The following is a 19349-nucleotide window of genomic DNA, read 5'->3' as shown; positions in this document are numbered from 1 at the left end:
GAATAGAGTGTTTTCTGAGTATTCTTGTTTTTCTGCTTTAATAAACAAAGAGAAGTTGCTAAGCATTGCTATACCACATATTGGAACTCCCATGCTTATGGTATACTTGCATCAATTACAGAATTAATAAACAAAATTGGTTTTAGTAGACATTATAGGGATAACAAGATGCTCAAGTCATATAAGTCATAAATAACAAGTCATTTAACTGAGAAAAACAAAGGTTTTTTTAAATGGCTGTGAATCTGATTTAATTCACTTTTGATGATATAATGAATTATTTACATAAATTAAAATTTAATTCTGGCAATTTTTTCATCTTCCCTTCAGATTAACTGTAACTAAAAATGACAAAAGCACACATTTGTACTTGAGGCATTAACTACTGAAAGATGCTCATATAATTCAGCCCTTGAAAATTCCAGGGGAGTAGAAAGCATTTAATGGTCAGCCAAGGATTTCACAAAAGAAGGAAAAAGCTAACCAAACCAACAAAAACCCCTTGCACAAACAAGAAAATAAGAGAATGCAAAACAGAGAATTCTAGAATGGTTTGGGTTGAAAGGGATCCTAAATGTCATCTAGTTCCAACCCCTCAGTCTTTGTAAGTTACCTTTATATGGAAGAGGGTTTCATTGAGCTCTGCCACACCATCTCCTCTTTCCTGAAACTTAATGGAAAGATGTTATCAGATGTGAATCGAAGAAATAAATTCAGAATAACAAGATATATACTCACTAGATATGACATTTTGCATGAATAAAAAACTACTTATTTTTCTATAATCTTTGACTTTCAAGAAGAATCTGCACTATGCATAAAACAGAGTTTTTTTCCCTCATATTTGAAACAAAAGTATAGCTCACCTTGGTCAAAAACTTCACGTGATTTTTCAGATCATCTAGTTGTTGCTTTTGTTCCAGGTAGCGTAACTGCAGGTCTTTGTTGTCTTGCATCAGCTTTTCCTTTTGGTCTTAATACAAAAGAACAAAATATTGCACTTAATTAAACATATTTCAAAAATTACAAACTTGTTTTTTTCATATTAATATATTCATGAAAATTTCATTGCAAAATGCGGAAACTAATGTGTTTTGCATAGGGAAATTTTTGTGTCCTTGTTCTGGTTAGGACGAGGTTAATTTTTGCAACACGTCAACTTTTACTGAAACAATAAATACTTCTCTATTAAGAAAACCATAAAGAAATTGCACTTAATAAATAACGTACTCTGTAAAACAGTGCTATAACTAAGAAAAAGAAATGCGGTAATGCATGAGATTTTATTTATGTAAAATAAAAAATATTTAGACATAACTAAGTAAATAAATACACTATATGAATTTATGAGTGACAACAATCCCTGCTATAGGAATCGGTTCAACTTAGATTTTTTAGTAGCTTATCTCAGTCTTAAAACCTGCATGAAACAGTACTGTTAGTAAGCTTCAATGAACATGGACCAAACAGGTATTTTAATTTGTTGCTGAGAACCTGGGAAATATTGGTAAGACATAAAACATGAGAATAAATGTCTAAGGAAAATGAGGCAGGTGGAAGGGTGATACAGCTTCTGCAAGCACCATACTGAGAAAAAAAAAAGGAAAACATAGTTAGACTGTTACTCTATTTTCTGTCTAAATACACTTTTAAGTATTACAAAGCACATTATGATGCTATGGCCACAAAAATACTACTAAAACATTCAGATCAAATTAAAGGGTCATTCTAAAATGGAAATAAATAAAGAGGACATGGAAAACGTCAAGATGATATTGGTCTCCTGCAGCATTAAGAATTTTCAAGACTTCATTTATTTTACCATTTTTCTTAGACCTGGAAAAGAAGTTTAGGAAAAAGACTCATATACCAAACGACAAAAAGTAGACAAGTCATTATTTCCACACTAGTTCTAGGCAGTATGTTAAGACAAGGATTAATTTAAATTCTCCTACTGAATTTCAAACAGGAATGTGCAGCAAAGGCAGATACTCTGAAATACATGACTGAGGAAGGTTATACTGCCTACGTTTTGTGAAAGACAGAGCTGTAATCAAATCCTAGATACAGAGGCCTAGAAGAATATTAGAACATCTACTCCAGCTGCAGCAAGTGAATTCAATAGAAATTGGAAGTGCAGTACGCTGGTGTTTCAGTTTAGGAGTACAATAAGCTGCTTGGGGAAGTGATCGCAAAGGGGTGACAGTTAAACACAATGCTCACAGAAGGAAAGAAGATGGAATACCAGTTTTTTCATAATCATGCTACAAATAACAACTGTTAGTATGTCATTATGTCATAATAACGTAGCTAAAGGCATCTGTATTTTAGTATCAGTTAAGGCTAATTTTGCAAACGCTGTGGTCAAATGTTTGAATATTCAGTCTAGTATTTGAAGTCAGCAAAGCTACTGAGAATCCTAATGGTAAGCACATGCTGAACTCAAGCCATAACCATAAGAAAGATTTACAACAAGTTGGCCTAAATTGTTCACAGAAATATACCTCTTAAAAATACACATTTGAAGACTCAACTCTAAACGAAATATTTTCACTTTCTGCCTGTGCTTGTCTTTTGTAAACTTCATATTGCTCCAGTAATCAGTGCTGAGATAAAAAAAAGATTGCAAGGTCAGTATACACTAAGAAGTTGTCCTACAGCATGAAGAAAACACATATGAAATAATCTATTCATTATATTAAAAGGAAACTGTGTTATTTTCAATGTACAATGCTGTAAATAAAAATCAGTATATACTGAAAATATAAAAAAATTTCTGAATTAATGAAATTTGTAGGCCCAGGGCCTATATTGGCTTCATGTAGCTTTGTACAGTGAACAGAACAGTGGTTTATAATTTGAAAGAGACTGTCAGAAGGGTCTCTTTTCCATAAGAACTTTCAGTGTGGAGAAGAGAAGAAATGCTGAATAAGGAGTAAATATGAACTCAACTGATGAAGAATTAAAGCAGCTGAAATTATATGAGCCTCATTCAGCCCATATTCTGTACTGAGTCAATTTTTGCACATAGCAGATAGTCATAACTTAGGTGCATTTAGCAAATGTACACTGACATCACAGCTTCAAAAACACCAGCAATAGAGACTACACTTTTCTGGGCAGTGTATCTCCAACATGGGTATGACCTCACATCTTGAGAAAGTACAACTTTTTTCAGAAATATACCTCTTTCTACTTTGATCTTGTCAAGGATTTCATTTTTGTCTGCTAAATCAGTTTTGATAGCTGTCTCTAGTTTAGCAATTTGCAGTTTCAGTTGCTGTTCCTTTGATCTCCATTGCTGTTCATGGGGCAGACTGAAGACACTGTGATAAAACAGTTAATGTTAATAAAATGTAAATGTAAATAAATGTAAATCTTCTGCAATCTATTTTGCTTGCAACTTTTCCCTCCCAGAGATCTATATAACAAGCCTCAACCAAAAAAAAAAAAAAAGAAAAAAGAAGTATTGCCACAGAGCACTATAGAGTGTACCTGAAGACTCAAAGAGAACGGCCTGCTCTAATGGCTGACTACATGGTTCTGAGTACTCATACTCATAAGTGCAGTTACATCAAAAATACTTGAAGAATGACCTTAAGGTTAAAAACAAAAAAACGATGAAAACAAGAACTGTAGACTCTGAAGTAAATGGCAAGGATTTATATTCCAGATTTGTGCTCTTCTTAAAAACTGTTTCATTTCCCTATATTTTGTTGTTTCCTCACTGTACACCTAACCATTTAATGTATTTCTCCAGGCACAGAGTGTCTTGACAGACTGTCTTTTACAGCATGCATGAATTTAAGGAATGCTTCTAAGTCCTGCAGTAAAATAATATATATTTTACTCTCCTATCATTTTGAAGATAATATGCAGGGAATATAATGCACTGCACCCACTATCACTCCATAGTACTGCCCAGGAACCGAAAAGATACAGCGTGTTCTCTAACTGCTTAAAGTCTCATTGATCCCATAAGGAAAGAGCAAAGCATATCAAAAAAGGTAGTTTTAACACTTCTTAAAGTGTTTTCACATTTTAATGACAACTATATGTGCATTTAATACCTTTACTACAATAACTTCACATAAAGATGTAGCTACATCTAATCCTGTTTTCTGGAAGACTATACTGTCAGAGACCATTAAGAGTTACTACGATAGCAGTTCAAGATTTCAGTGTTGAAACGAAGAACATTTCAGAAGACAGGTTTCATCCAAGCCCATATAATGCTAATGTTTATGTTGGTAGGTTTGAATTGTGTCGCTTTCTTCATTTGAATTTGAAGATTCATGTGGAATGCCTTTCACTTCTGCTGCATTTCATTGGAGTTGAAGCCAGGTGGACAAACTATAACTGTCAACCACATCAGGCACTGTTTCTTTTGAAAGAATTTAAGCATTGCCAGACTTGCATTATAAGGTCATATCAAAACCTCATTTTGCTTTCCTTGTGTGCGTGGATTTTGCTTTCCCAATTATCCTGTCTTTATCTCACTGCACAGTTTTTCTAGCTTTTACCCTTTCAATCCTCTCCCCAGTCTGCTGGTGGAGGAGTGAGCTACGGCTGCGAGGGGCTTGGGGGCTGGCTGGGGTTAAAGAACAACATGGAATGATGAAACGTGAATCAACATTTAAATGGGACTGTATGAAAAGACAGGTCATTTTAGATAAAAAATAGCAACACTGTAGGTTACTGCATAGTAACAGAAGCATATTCAAATTTATTTAGCTAAATATCTTCTTAAATTCTCTATGATTTAAGTAGAACAGAAATATATGTTGATTTGTTAGTGTTATTTTTCTGCAGAATAATAAAAAAGGAGAAAAAGAAATCACAATCAGAAATATTTATAACATGATCAAATTTTGGAGAAATCTACAATAATGAACTTAAGTGACAGACAACTGATCAACTTCTCCTAAACAAAACTCTTGAGTATTGTAATTATACAACTGTTACATTTTACACATAAAAAACTGCTTCAAGTTATTTGTATTCATTATTTTTCACTTCTATAATCTTTAATTTCACCACATACAGTACAAGAATTGTAAGAAATATTGTAAGAATACTATAAACAAAATTTGATATCACTCACAATGTGTTTAATCATTGATATTTTTTTGACAGACATCACACTGATAAGCCAAACACATTAAGATACTAAATAATTCCAAGAAAGGATGCCAAGCATTTTACCTACTTTCTAAGGCAATTATTAAATTATCTAACACTCTTTAGTGCAAAAAATCAGTTTCACAATAAAGGAAAATATAATTTTAAGATAATTTTTTTCTTTCATATGCTTGTGGCAGTTGGCTAGAATTACTTCTGTATCAGTAGAAATGAAATGATAGCTATTACAAAAGAAACAAACCACACCTCAAAAATAATTAGTGGAAAAGCTGTCAAATATCAGACTTTATACGGGTTCACTGTGAAGTGCTGGAATAACTTAAGACAAAAATTCAAATACCTCTTTATTAAAAAAAAAACAACCCAAGAAACAATCACAAGACCCAAAATAAACCCAAATTAGTATATATATACCTAGATGTATTCTTCCTTCAACAATAACTCTAAAGAAAATAATGAGAAATTAAAGTAAGAGCTTCCTTAATTTAGTTCAAATTAAAGTGACTTCAACTTATTTTTAATGTAGTAACCTACTGTTTCAAGAGTATTAGAAAAACAGGACAGATGAAACACAGGCAGAATGTTTCCATATACACTTACTGATATGATCAACTGGAGCACGAAGATATTCGCACACGTGCACAAACACTCAATATGCACATTCCAGCATGGAGTGTATGAAGAATTATTCAACAGGACAGGAACCTAATTTTTTATATACAGAAACCATAACTTACCTGTTATGCAGCTTATCATAGTTTTCCTTCAAGAGCTCATTCTCTTTTTCTAGATCATTTATTCTTTCCTGTAACTAAAATGAAGAAAGAAGTTTCATTTGATGCACAGCACAAAAGGAAATTACTGTGAATGTGTGAAGACAAATAGTTAATTATTTGTAGGCATTGTCAAGCTATTATTGCTTCTTTTTATACAAAATCAGAATCACAGAATATTCTGAGTTGGAAGGGGTCCACAAGGACCAACTCCAACTTTTAAATGAATGGCCCATTCAGGGATGAAACCCACAACCTTGGTAGTATTAGGATCCTGCTCTAACCAACAGAGCCAATCTCAGGGTATACATGCAAAATAATATAAAAATCTAAAAGTCTAAGTGCCTTACTGACATTATAAACAACATATCCTTGTTTTCAAAATATTCACCTAAAGCAAGACATAACTTTAAAGCTATGAGATACCAAGAAGATATCTACATGCATTACAATAGTTTAAAGGTTTGGAGGAAGTATCTTGAGATAATCTTGGTAAACTTAGTTCATGCAATATACATTTAAAATAGATAAACCAGGTGGTAAAACTAAATTTACTACAAAATGTAACAGAAAAACAAGTAAGCTTACAGACTCTTACTCCTCATGCCTTGAAGAGAATGACGAACAAACCACTTGACTTTTAGCCCTAAGTTTGCATGACATTAGTCTGAGGGCCACTAGACAAAGAAACAGAAGTAACTGATTTGAACTGCTAAGTCAGATGTAACACTATACTGCGCTGGAATTAAATCAGGTTGAAAGAATACTAAAAAACTATTATCAATAAATTGAGTATGATTTTCCTTGACTTAACAAACTACCTGTTCAGGATCAGAATTGATATGAAATCCTATGCTTTAACCTCAAATATTGTCCAAACACTGGTGCAGTGACTAAGGGGCACAGGGAACAGGTGTGGTTGCTATTCTATCAAAGGCAAGCATCAGCCCGTTTCTCCTTTTTAATGGGATAAAAGTATATATATCACTAGTATATGTATCACTAGGTCAGCCTTCTAAATGTGTTTGAAACGTCTATTCACATTTCCACAATTAAAAGGTATACCATCATTCACTCTTCCCTTATCTATATGTACTTCAAACAGATTCAAGATCTCTTGAAGACAATCTCACCTCTTCTGTCCTTCTGTTCGAAATAGTCACTGACTGCAATTCTTTTTGAAGATGAAAGCACTTCAACCGCTCATCCTTAAGCTGAATATTCAGTTCATCACCTTTTGCTAATAAAGCATCATGGTTGGTCTTCAAGTTCTTTAGGTTCTGTGAAAAGGAAGGAATACCAATATCAGACCTAGCAGAATGTTCTCAGAGTGTATAGGTGCCATTGAGTACATGTCCTCAATGTGATCAGCAGGACACAGTTTTGAACTAAGTAACTGAAAGTAACTTATACTTCCCATGGCCAGCAGAACATGACCTGGTTGCTCTCCTAACATCAAACCCTCAGTTTTACTCAAGAAAATGACAACGAAATAAACCTCTAAAGCAATGAAAAGATTTTGCTGTGGTTAGAGTGGTTGGACATGCTAACCAAAAGCCACCGCAGCAGCAAGCAGCAATCAGTGTTGTCCACATCTACACTCATCATAGAACCTGCCACAGGTCTTTTAACCCTTATATTTATATAAACACATACACACAAACATACAAATCATTATACTTACAGATATACATATACACACAATTGTAGATATATGATTCTTTTGCAACCCTCATGCATTCAGCTCTATTTCCCAGACTGAAGAACTTAAATATGAGACTTCTGATTTCCTTTATATTTTCATTTACTTTGATGGATTATAGTAAGGCACATTTAACCAATTTTAAAATTAAATGAAGGATGCTGATAGAGCCTCTATTTCCAGAACATTAGTTATTGCCTATATTCCATAATCCTGAAATTAACCCTCATTCATTAAAAATTCTAATGTAAATCACATTCTAATTATGATTTGAGACAAAAGAGTTGAAAGCCCACTCTGGTTTCATAAAATGAAACTGGATGAGAATTTATGCCAAATACATATGTGAATATAGTTAATGTTTAATGCTTTTAGACACAAAGAAGTTAGCTTCATTTTCATACAATATTCCTACAAAGTAGTTAAATGGAGAAGCTAAATGTTAATCCTGTAAAAATTGATTACATTCACATCTCCAGTCTGAACAGACTAGAAATGAACAAAACACTCATGGAAAATCAGTCATCAACTTGATCTTCAGCCTTTTGTATCTCATTTCTCAGGAAGATTAAAATCACAGGGACTAAACAATATTAGCAGTCAGTCTAGGAAAAAGAAATAGAGTTATTTTATAGCTCTTTTTATAACTAATTAGTTACAGTTACAAATAGGGAGAATTTAACTCTAAATTCTAGAGTCAAACTTGTCAAAATCCTAATTTTAGATTTTAGATTTCTTAACAGAAAGAAGACAAAAAACCTTGTTAAACCTCTCAGTTTGGCAGAGAAGCTACAGGAAATACACTGAAGAAGAGGAGGGAGGCAAAGCAAAACAAAATGCAGAAACAAACATGGGCATAAAAAGGAATCAAACAAAAATCTAATGGCACAAGTGTTATTTAGCGTGCTAACAATAAGCACACACAAGTATGAGTTTATAAGGATATTCAGTGTTTCCACTTCATAAGGTTGAATACTTGATGAAGCTCTATGGCAGTTAGGATTCCTACTTATAGGAATTCTCCCATGTCCAAGGTATTAACATACCACCTCTGTTTGCACATGCCATTCTCCAAATGCACACAAGAAAAATCAGAAAACAGCTGTGTAATTAAAACCTATAGGTAATCTACCATGGAATTGCATGTTCTGGAGATATTTTCAAAAATTAATACTTAAAGTAGCCCTCTAAAATAATTTCCATGAACATATGAGCTTAGGTTAAATCCTACTGTCAGAACAGAAGAGCCAAACTGAACCAATCTTCAGTAAAGAGTAATAAAGTGGAGGGGGCTTGGTACCCCTTTTAGCAAACCAGTTCATCTAAGTTAAAGTCCTCTCTCTATATCAGAGATCAGGGATCTCTTTCCATAGCTAGACGACCCAGTTCATTCTTCATAATCTGCTTGGTATGACTTTGCAGATGAAATCACCAAGACCTGCTAGACCCTGCTGAAAAGAGAGATTAAGACTAAAAATCCCTACTCCATCTGGAGTTTGAATGTAATGTAGGTTCATGCAGGGTTCTAACTCAATATTGAGTTAGAATCAAGAACTCTGTATAATTTTTCTTCTGTTTAGCACGCTTATGTGATAAGAATATAGGAATGTTACTGACCAAATTGCAATTACCTCTTGAAGCTGGAGAAATTTTCCTTCCATTACTGAAAGAGCATTGGTTTTCTCAGCCAGCTGTTTACGGACTTTGATCATTTCCACATTGTCCTGAATGTTTAGCCTTCAAAATTAAAAAGAAATGCATCATAAACACATACTTTGAAGAAGATGCAGTGTGTAACACCCAAATTAATTTGTTCTTACATAATTCACTCTAGAGTTTAGATAAATAAACATTCTACTGTTTGACAACACAGCAACTTCAACCAATACATATACACCTTTGTTTAGTGCATAAAACTCTATCTGACAGAAAAAGGAAAACAATCCTATGCCTGAAGAGATTGTTTTCCCTCCCTCTCACCACCCAAAGTATTTGGTGCCATTAGAATACCATTTTGTGAAGTTTCCACCTATTACTGTAAAGAAAATGTGAGTAAGCAATTTAGACTGTAACACCTTAAGTCTGGTATTCAAATAAGCTGCAGCTGTGTCATAATTACAAGAAAATTATTTAATATCTATGCAGGTATCTTACAATACTAAGATTAATTTGAGCCTGTACTGTTTATTAGAAAGGACATTTAAAGTAATTTGAAATTTTAAAAAGTATCTACTTAGGTGTTTTTCATAACTTCAAATGTTGCAACTAAACCCCATTACTTCCACAAGTACAATAGGAGAAGCCAATTAGGATTTTTATTAATACAAATTATGCTAAAATCAGAATAAATTTTCAATATCTGAAAAGGCAATTTCTCTTCCACTATTTGTCTATTTTAGACATGCTGGACAAATTCTTACAATGCTATGCTGCAGCAAGTGAAGGGGCTACAAAGCTTAGACATCTGGAGAACAGCTGAGTATGTAAGTAAAGCAATTTTGTTCTCTAATACCAGAACAGTGTTAAAGACTTTCATTTATGCCAAGATTTCCTGCAACAGCAGAACCAGTATTTTTCTACTATTTGTAGATTCCAAATTATTGAGTATTAGTGAACATTAAATTGTCTGCTATGAACCTACACCTAAAATTTGTTAAGAATTAAAGTGAAAGAAAAATAGGTGATTAGAATCTTATACCTTGAACTTCAATTGAACCTGCATCAGCTGGGAAAGAGTTCTTTAAAATGGTAATTACAACCTTTTTGTTTATTTATGACAAAAAACATCATAATGTATTATTGTAAATATCTCCTTGCTTAGAATTATCCATGCTAGATGGCAAAACATTTTACGACTTGGTTTCACTAATCGGAAAATAATTAATAAGGCCCATATTTCTTTACAGAAGCAGTAAGTTCCACAGCTACCTACATACATTATGGCATAGCTCTTCTAATGTTTCCATGATGGAGATTTTAATTTTTCACAATACCTTTGGCTTGCTGTACCCTGCTCTTTCAGCCGTAGGGTGAATTCTTCAATTTCCTTTTCTTTCCTCCTCAGCTGACTGCCAAGAATCTCTCTGGCATGGTCTAGTTCCTCAATTTGTTTCCTCTGGGACTCAATGACAGTCTCCCTGCAAGTACAAGCATCCTATATTCCAAAATCAGTACTTTTTCAAAGGAAAAGAGAAAGAGTACTCACGTAAGCCAAACTTTAAAGTATTCAGCAAAATCTGTATTTCTTATTAACATACATCATAGGAGAGGCTTGTGAGTTTAAATTGCTATAAGAGTGTGACACAAACTCTCAAATTAAATGTTTCTGTGGACTGAATAATGTTTAGCAGAACCTCACTAAAACTCTGTCCGTGATTTCTCATACACTGTATTAGAAGTATCCTCCTTCTAATCCATCAGCACCAATGGTTTCTCAAAAACAAAACAAAAAAAAGCTGTCACAACATCAGGTCTTCAACAGACGAAGCACTGAAACTAATTTTTAAGCTTTTTTTCTGAGATGGGAAAAATCTAAAACCCCCTACACCCCAAAAATCAAAATATGTGTTTTAAACAGTGGAATTTATCCAGTAAATGCAATTTAAAAAGTAATTTATATGAATATTTCTGTACAACTGCTTCCTATGATTCCAGTTAATCTTTGTGTTTATAAAATTTCAAGCACAAAAGCAAAGACTGCACATTAATCCATATATTTCTAAACTTAGCTTGCCTATTAATTGGAAATCTAGCATTTACAGAGAATGTAATTGATAATCTGATTTTAGTAAATCAATATGGAAATAAACAGCTTTTAGAACACCCAAGTTTTAAACACACAATTCAAAGAAAAATATTCTAATTAGACCTCAATCTTTAAATTAGATGTTAACTACCTTTTCTATGTAACACTTCTCTATTCTAATGCAATCTTTACATCAAGGATGCTCTAAGGGTTTCCTAGGCTTCAGTTTCAGTTAAAATGTGGAGTCGGATTACAAACCACACTCCAAAATGCAAAAGTGAATCAGAATAATTTTACATAACTATCCCAATGCTTTTTGCACTTATCCATAAAATCTGTCTGCCTCTAAAAATGAAACTTAAATGCATCAGCGAAATGAATACACATAGTCACTTGCATGGTGCTGCACATTTTAGAACTTATGTTGGTAAAAATTTTGCAGGTAAGGTTCCTTCTTCTTTCGTCAGCTTTGACCCTAACAAAAAGGATGCAGGCATTGCATCCTAACAAATAGAGCCTCACCGCTGGAGACCAGTTTTAACTTGTAGCCAAATTCTTAAGTACCTACATTTTGCATTCTAAATCCCTGATTCTCTGTTCTCTTTATCAAAAAACATTTCTGCATTGTTACCAGTGTTATTGTTGTCAGAACCAACCACTTTATTTTCTGAAGTGAAAACTAATTAAAATATATACTTTTTTCCTTCAAGAAAACTGGAAGTTTTAAGAATTATGACAAAAAATAAGTAATATGAAAATCATACAAATTTCTGATTTCAGCCCTTGAAGCCTCGAGCAGACTCTGTCCGTGTTTGGAGAGCACAAGATCAGATGATCTCACTTCTAAACTCTGATATCTCATTCCTGAAAACCAAAAAAAGACAAATTTTTGACTTGTTGAATGAAAAAGCTTTTAACAAACCAACTATCTTTATACAGTACAAACAATTGCAACTTCTATACGGATGTCATAAAAAGTACTTTTTTCATCAAAATCACATGGAAAGAAATAATCATAGCATGCACATTATAAGCTGCTGTAAAATCTGAGGGATGGGCAATGCAGAACAGTGTTGAAGTGAACTGTTAAAAACATGTCCTCAAAGTTTTTTGGAAGACTTTGCTTTCAAAAACAGAGGCTAGAGATCGTGTCTTCAAAGAAGAGAAATGTGGGTATTATTAGAGAAGAATATAGACTTGTAATCACTTTTTCTCAGCATTTTCTTTGCAAAATGCAGGGGTCATTCACCCAGACACACAACTGTTAGGACTATATTTTAGTAGCAGTGCAGGTAGTTTCCTTGTGTTGTGCAGAAGCATCCTATGCCCATAGAGAAGAAGAGAAGTGAGAAATTATTTAAGGAAGAATTGTTACTTCAGGAGCAAATGCAATGGTTTGTTCACATTTTTCTCCTACTCTTAGCAAGAAGAAATTAACCAAGTTTTGAGGTGGGATCAAACACATTTCATTTCAAAAACAGCATTAACACAGCCATCCCTCAGTCTCCAGAACTGCATCATTTAGGTTCAAGGTACAATGATACCAGCAGTTTCCCAAAATGCCTGAAAAAAACTAACTACTTTAATGCTTTACCTTGATCTATTTTGAATTTTGATATTTAAGTGTATTTTAAGGTACTTGTAGTTGTGATACATATGTGCATGTGTGTGTGTGTGTGTGTATGCATATGTGTGTGTATATATGCCTACAGTATATATTTATTTTTGTTTACTTTTGTCCAAATCAAGGAATTTCTTAGATGGTTGCACTCAATAAAGAAAGCAAGTATTTACAGAACATTCATACCTGATTAGGACTTTTGGATGAGCTTTCCACGGTATTTTTTAAATCAGCCAAACAAAAAGCAGATACAGGAAGCTATAATTATTATTTGTAAAGTTTTCTTGTCTCTTCATACTTTAGAGACAGCTGAACTATCCTTATTTTTTCCAGGCATTTTATTTTTCAATAATTGCTCTGCATATTTTCTGATCTGCACTACAAATATTTTGAAATTCAGACTCATGGTTTCAAGAGCAATCAAAGAGTTCGCTGTTTTTAATAAATGTGAATTATACCCTTCTTGGTGTGCTCTGGCATCCCCACAGCCTCATTCTCTTTTTTGAGACCAGTGTTCACACGAGACTGAACAGAGCTGTACAGACAAGGCCTATGGCCTTGAATCTGGAGCTGCTGTTTAGTTGAAATGAGTTTGTTGCGGAGGCTCTCATTTTGTTTCTCAAGCTCACGAACTCTTTCTCGCAAATGCTCAATCATGTCTTCCAGCTCCAGAGCTTGACCCAGCCGCTTGGGTCCACAGCCAGCCTGGTCCCATTTTCTTTTATCATTAACAAGCCGTATTAATTTGGTGGTCATTCTGGGGAAAACAATCAAAAAATATGAAAAATAATGTGAAAAGTCAGCATAAGAAGTATTCTGTTGAAAGGAACTTAACCACTGTGAAGACTTCAGCATAGAACCTTGATAGCAAACTTCCAAGTTTTGATATAACTATTGTTGCCTTTGACGAGTTCCTTGAAGGTAACTGAAACCACTGAGCAGCAATCTGCTTCACAGCACTGACAAATAACAGTATCCTAAGGCTTATCATTTCAGGTTAGTAAAGAAGAGACATATTTACATTGTGTATAATTTTACCTAAGTGGACTATGAATATATATATGTGTGTATATATATATATATATATATATATATGTATATTATACCACCTGGTATAAGTGGATGATGAGAGGTATTTCCAATGCACAGAAACATAGGAATTGACATTTGAAATACTGGAGCAATTAATTCGATCTACAATCTTGTATTTGACAACAGCCTGACACAAAAGATGGAAATTATGTAATGCTAGTCAACTGGACCATGGCTCACTGAATATTGAGTCAAAAGAAAATAATGTTTTGGACTTTAAAGCATTAAATAGGCAATATTTTCAACTACCCTTTGATGAATTCATTAGCTCCTCACCAGAAACTGCCTTTGATGTAGAAAGACTTTGTTAAAAATTAGTACAATGTGAACACAGAGTCACAGCATTCAGTCCTCCTGCAATATGGCAACACTACAAACAGTTCTTCACAGTCCAGACTGGTTTGCCGCCACACTAAGTCCTGGCAAAGATTAGTACACAAATCTTAGTATACTAAGTTTAATAATCACCCTAAAGTTGCTTGTGTATTATTGGGCAAACTGGGTACTGTGCTCGCCATGCTATTTGGGACTTCGTCACCGAAGTTATCTATTACACTGAATAAAGGAGCAATGATTATAAAGATATTTTAGTGTTAATCAACCAATGAAAAGCTAGATGTTATTCAACTTCTTGAAAGACAGACTGGGACCAAAAACGGGGCAGAATGTCCCTGTATAAACCATTTTGATTCTAGAATGAAATGCCTGATGGACCATCAGGCTTCTACAGGCCGCCCTCCAACTACCAGAACACTCTGCCAGCACCGCTGGGAATCCAAGGCATCACCTCTGATGTAGCAAACAGCAGTGTACCTCTGTACATGGAGATCTAACAGGGGTTACTGCAAAAACCATCTCATATACTCAGAGATAAACAGAAATCAATACAAAAACCACATCCAGTGAGTGATTTTTGCTACTGCATTAAAAAGTGGTCTGAGAGAAATCAGCATGATTTTTAATTTGTTGATGAAAAGGGACAAAAATGTACTGAGAGTTAAAATTAAAATATTAAACCCCATACCTTTTAATTTTCTCCTCTTGCTTATTTGCATGCTGTTTGAGTAGGATGTGGTCATCACGTAGATGAAGAAATCTGTCTTCCAGCTCCTCTCGACTGATTCGTGATATGATTTCTTGAGCTTTTGCATTCTGTGTAGATGATGATTCTACCCAAACCAAGGCAATTTTAAGTTACCTTCAATATATTAAACAACATATAATTCAAAGTCTAACTCACTTTGAAATTTTGAAAAAAAAATTAACGAAAATTTTCAAGTAATATGATATTTTACACTTGTTTCAGTCTATTGATTAATTTCCTAAGACTTACTGGCAGGTTAATCACTTCCTTTTTCCTTTCTCATAGAGAATAAAAAAAAACGTAGCTCAAATGATTCAGCAAACTGATTACCCACCAGGCAATGCAAACATAATTTAGCAAGCAACCAGGAATAGTCAAACATACTACTTATAAAAACAGGATGAGCATTACCATTGAGATGCTTCCTAATCTGTTTCAAAATGAACATACTCTTTTGAAGATTGAAAGAATTAACTCGCAGTTGTGAAAATGAACTCAAATAAAAGACTAAGCCCAGCAGTTCCATTCTAATAGCAGCTGAGTAACACATAAGAATTGCATAGTACTTTTGGTTCCCATTTTGTTAAAAGGATCTGACTTTGTCCTCAATTCAGCAAAAAAGCATTCTCTTTCCTTCTGGAAGGATGAATGTTATAGCTCAATGAGTTTTCCAGTTTTTAGCATCTCACAGCAACTTCTCTCTTTTAACAATCTACTTGAACATAGTCACAGTACCTTTCAAAATTTAACTGTGATTTTGAACTTCATTTTGTGAAACATTTTTAGAAAGAAGTTAAGGAAGGCACTGATTGAAATCTGTAATTGCAATAAACAGCACCTGGTACAAACCTTGTAATCCTTCAATTCCAGCTGGAGTTAGCACTGTAGCTCTCATAGCCAGGTTCCCCACAGTTTCATCAGCAGAAACAGGCATGGCTTACCTAGGAATAACAAAATTCAAACGCTTCTCCATCTGCAATTTAAACTGTGAGACTAGAATGAACTACAAAACATCATATAAAACGATGGCAAAAGTAATGACATTGACTATGCAGTAGCTCCAATGGTATTTAATGCATGCAGAATGTATTAGAGCTTTTAAGGTTATTGTCTTCAGCAACCTTTGAGATAAGGCCATATTTCCAAGTACATATGCGAAGAGGACCTGAGGAGGTTTCTTCTGGGTTGTTTTGTTTGTTTGTTTGTTTGTTTGTGTTTCTGGTGTGGGTTTTTGTTAGGGTTCTTTTTTTTTTTTTTTTTTTGGTTGGTTGGGTTTTCTTTTGTTGTTCTTGTTGTTGTTCATTTTAAGTCAGGTCAAAGCTTAAGGCATCAACCGGTAGGTGAGTAATGCCATCTTCTACACTCTGAATGGGACTCTGAAATAAGGTGCTGGGGGTTATGGAATCATTTCAGTGTTAACTGCCAATCTCTTAGTCTTCTTTCAATCATTGTTCCAAGAGAAATTACTTTTTAAAATAAAGACACGCCTATGAATGAGTGGCCAGAGAACTAAGGAATGCTGAAACAACGTGAAAAGGAGGCACATGAAGTCCTTAGGATGGCCTTTCCCTCCTGCATTGTTACACTCTTCAGGTGATATAAATTGATTCACTTCCTTAGTGAATCCAAAAATATCTAGGAATACATTGGCATATTAACAGAGACCTTAAAAAGACTTGCATCAGAAGACAGAAGTGACATAGAACAGCCCACAAACATTCCATGAAGTATCTCTTAATTTTATCATCAAAACTACTGCCGAAGTGATGTCCTTCTTCTACCAGCAAAGCCCTCTATCTTAAACTAGTCTCCATATGGCTTTGTCCTAAAGGAACAAAAAGGATTAATGGAAGTTCAGTTTCCAACTAAGTCAGTCTTGCTTGCAAAAAGTCTTTTGTTTTTTTAATCACTAAAATTTAGAATAAAATAACAATTGATACCTGGACAGACCCAGATAGTATGCTGCACCTCAAAATTTTAAATCAGATTTTATCTCCAAGAAAAGTTACCATACAGTCACTTCAGCACTTTCGTTAATCAAAAATAAAAGAACTTCACATACAAAGAGAAGAAAATTTTCCATATCTCTAGAATTTGCTTACAAAAACTTCCAGTTAGATATAAGCAAGAATTTTATAGTTACTGGAGTTCAAAAAACTTTAACTTCCTTCTATACTTCACTACTTAATGTTTCTATCACAAATTACTAAACACTGCATATGACTTTACTGTGTTATGTGAGACCAGCATGTAACGAGATAAATACTTAAAACTAGAGAATCATATATAATTTTGGACCTAAAGCATAAGGTTTAAGTCACAGAAGCGAACTGTTGACCCAGCGTCATTTCAAAGTAGTAAAACTAAAGATGGATTACTTAAATTTTCAAAAGTACTCTGCCAGTGGGGGTAGGAAGCAGTCCCAGGGAAGGGATTTCTAGGGAAATCAAAAATTACACCTTTTAATTGTTTCAATATGGATTTAGAATTTAACGAGTCTTGTACATGGCCAAAATGATGCTTTTCTTGCTATTTTCCCATACTCGGGCAGGGAAACCCAGCGGGTTGAACCCAGCGGCCTACTCCCGCTTTTTACGTACAAAACAGATACCGCAACCGAAAAGGTCTCTCAGGCTGCTCTGAGTAAAGCGGTGAGGCGCTGCCTTTCCCACGGGCACCGAGCTGCGCGCGAGCAGCCTCACGGCTCTGACACGATCCCCTCAGGGGCTCCGCCGCAGGCCGGCTCCACGGCTGGGGACAGCCCGCTGCGGGGAGCGCTGCCACATCCCCCGGAGCAGCTCCGGGCTCACGGGCTCCCCGCGCCGTTCCTGGAGAGGAGCACCCCTCCCACTCACCGCCCCGCCGGCCCGGCCCGAAGCCCAACGCTCCGCTGCAACTGCCCGGGGACGCACGGCTCCGTCCTCTTCCGGGGCCGCGGGCCCCCTGCCTGCTGGGAGTTGGAGTTGGCGGCGAGGCCGAGCGCCGCCGGCCCGCTCTCGGGACACACGGCTCCGTCCGCTTCCGGGGCCGCGGGCTCCGCTGCCTGCTGGGAGTTGGAGTTCGCCCGCTCTCGGGACACACCTGCCTCTGCCGGCGCCGCGCTCGGCGAGCAAAGCAGGGGAGCGGCAGCGGGGACTGGAGGTACTGCTTTAAAATGTTTAATATGTAAGCGTTTTCTAGATTGCTGCTCTTGATGGCTGTTGTACCGCTGCTGGGTTTGTTTCCAAAACAGCAGTCCGGAAAAGCAGTAAGTGAAAGTAATTCTAGTGATATTAATGAAAGGAAGGCTAAAGAATAAAGTTAGAGGAACAGAGGGAGAAAGAAAGAAATAGAGGGAAATAAATTTAGAGAAACAGAGGGAGAGAGAATGAAAGAGAGGGAAATAGAGAGTTAGAGAGAAACAGAGAAATAGAAACAGAAGGAGAAAGAGAGAAGGAGACAAACAATATAAAGGGAGAGGGAAATAGAGAGTTAGCGAGAAAAAGAAACACAGTCAGAGAGAAAAAGAGTTAGAAACAGGGTAAGAGAGAGAAAGCAAAAGACTTAGGGGTTAAAGGAAAATAGTAAAATACAGTTAGAGAAACAGAGAAAAAGAAATAGACTTACAGGGAAAGAGTGGTAGAGGGAAATAAGGATATAGTGATAGACTTAGAGAATCAGAGAGACACAGAGAGTTCAAAATAGAAAAGCAAAGTCAGAAACAGACTGAAAGGTAAAGTGAGAAGAAAAACAAGAAAGACAGTGAAGAAAATTAATAACCAAATAAAGATGGGGGGGTGGGTAGAGAAGGAGTGGGGTTTCTTTATTCAATTCAACTTTATGAAATTGATTTTTTATTTACACTTCATCAAAACACAGCCAACAATGTATACAAAGGCAAGTACAGTTACAAGTTGAATTACAAATACAATCCATATACATGCTGTTAAATGCAAACTCACATACAGAGCAATACATGGAAATGCAGCAGCAAATGCAAAACACCACCATTGACTGCAAGCCAAATACATATTAACACAATATATCCATCCTCCTATTTCCGATCTGTTGACCGCAGTTTCTTTTATTTATACAGGAAATCCAAAAGACAATCGGCACACAGAAAATATAACTCTCGTCCACCACACACGACTCTTTAGGCTTACCTGCTTGACCGCTCTCCTTGACCCCACGGCTCTTGGTGCTCCTCG

General features: G+C 35.4%; 1 protein-coding gene across 9 annotated transcripts in view; it reads right to left on the bottom strand.

Moving 5' to 3' along the window:
* LOC130253205 (protein fantom-like) overlaps positions 1 to 18817 on the bottom strand; it is a 39374-nt gene extending 20557 nt beyond the window's left edge. Inside the window, exons 1-13 of one of the 9 annotated variants that reach the window (XM_056491574.1) lie at positions 18015 to 18812; positions 16825 to 16984; positions 16009 to 16100; positions 15100 to 15244; positions 13442 to 13740; positions 12127 to 12226; positions 10611 to 10754; positions 9249 to 9354; positions 7049 to 7195; positions 5880 to 5953; positions 3187 to 3326; positions 867 to 973; positions 614 to 670 (exon numbers count right to left, since the gene is read on the bottom strand). In XM_056491574.1, coding sequence (XP_056347549.1) covers positions 614 to 670; positions 867 to 973; positions 3187 to 3326; positions 5880 to 5953; positions 7049 to 7195; positions 9249 to 9354; positions 10611 to 10754; positions 12127 to 12226; positions 13442 to 13740; positions 15100 to 15244; positions 16009 to 16093 — 1404 coding nt within the window. In that variant the 5' untranslated portion in view covers positions 16094 to 16100; positions 16825 to 16984; positions 18015 to 18812. The other 8 variants (XM_056491572.1, XM_056491570.1, XM_056491577.1 and 5 more) reach the window with 8 other exon arrangements.
* Positions 18818 to 19349: the final 532 nt, after the last annotated feature.

This window comes from Oenanthe melanoleuca, chromosome 4A (assembly GCF_029582105.1).
Source record: "Oenanthe melanoleuca isolate GR-GAL-2019-014 chromosome 4A, OMel1.0, whole genome shotgun sequence".
Lineage (NCBI taxonomy): Eukaryota > Metazoa > Chordata > Aves > Passeriformes > Muscicapidae > Oenanthe > Oenanthe melanoleuca.
Note: the sequence above shows the minus strand (reverse complement) of the source record. Positions and strands in the feature narration are given on the sequence as shown.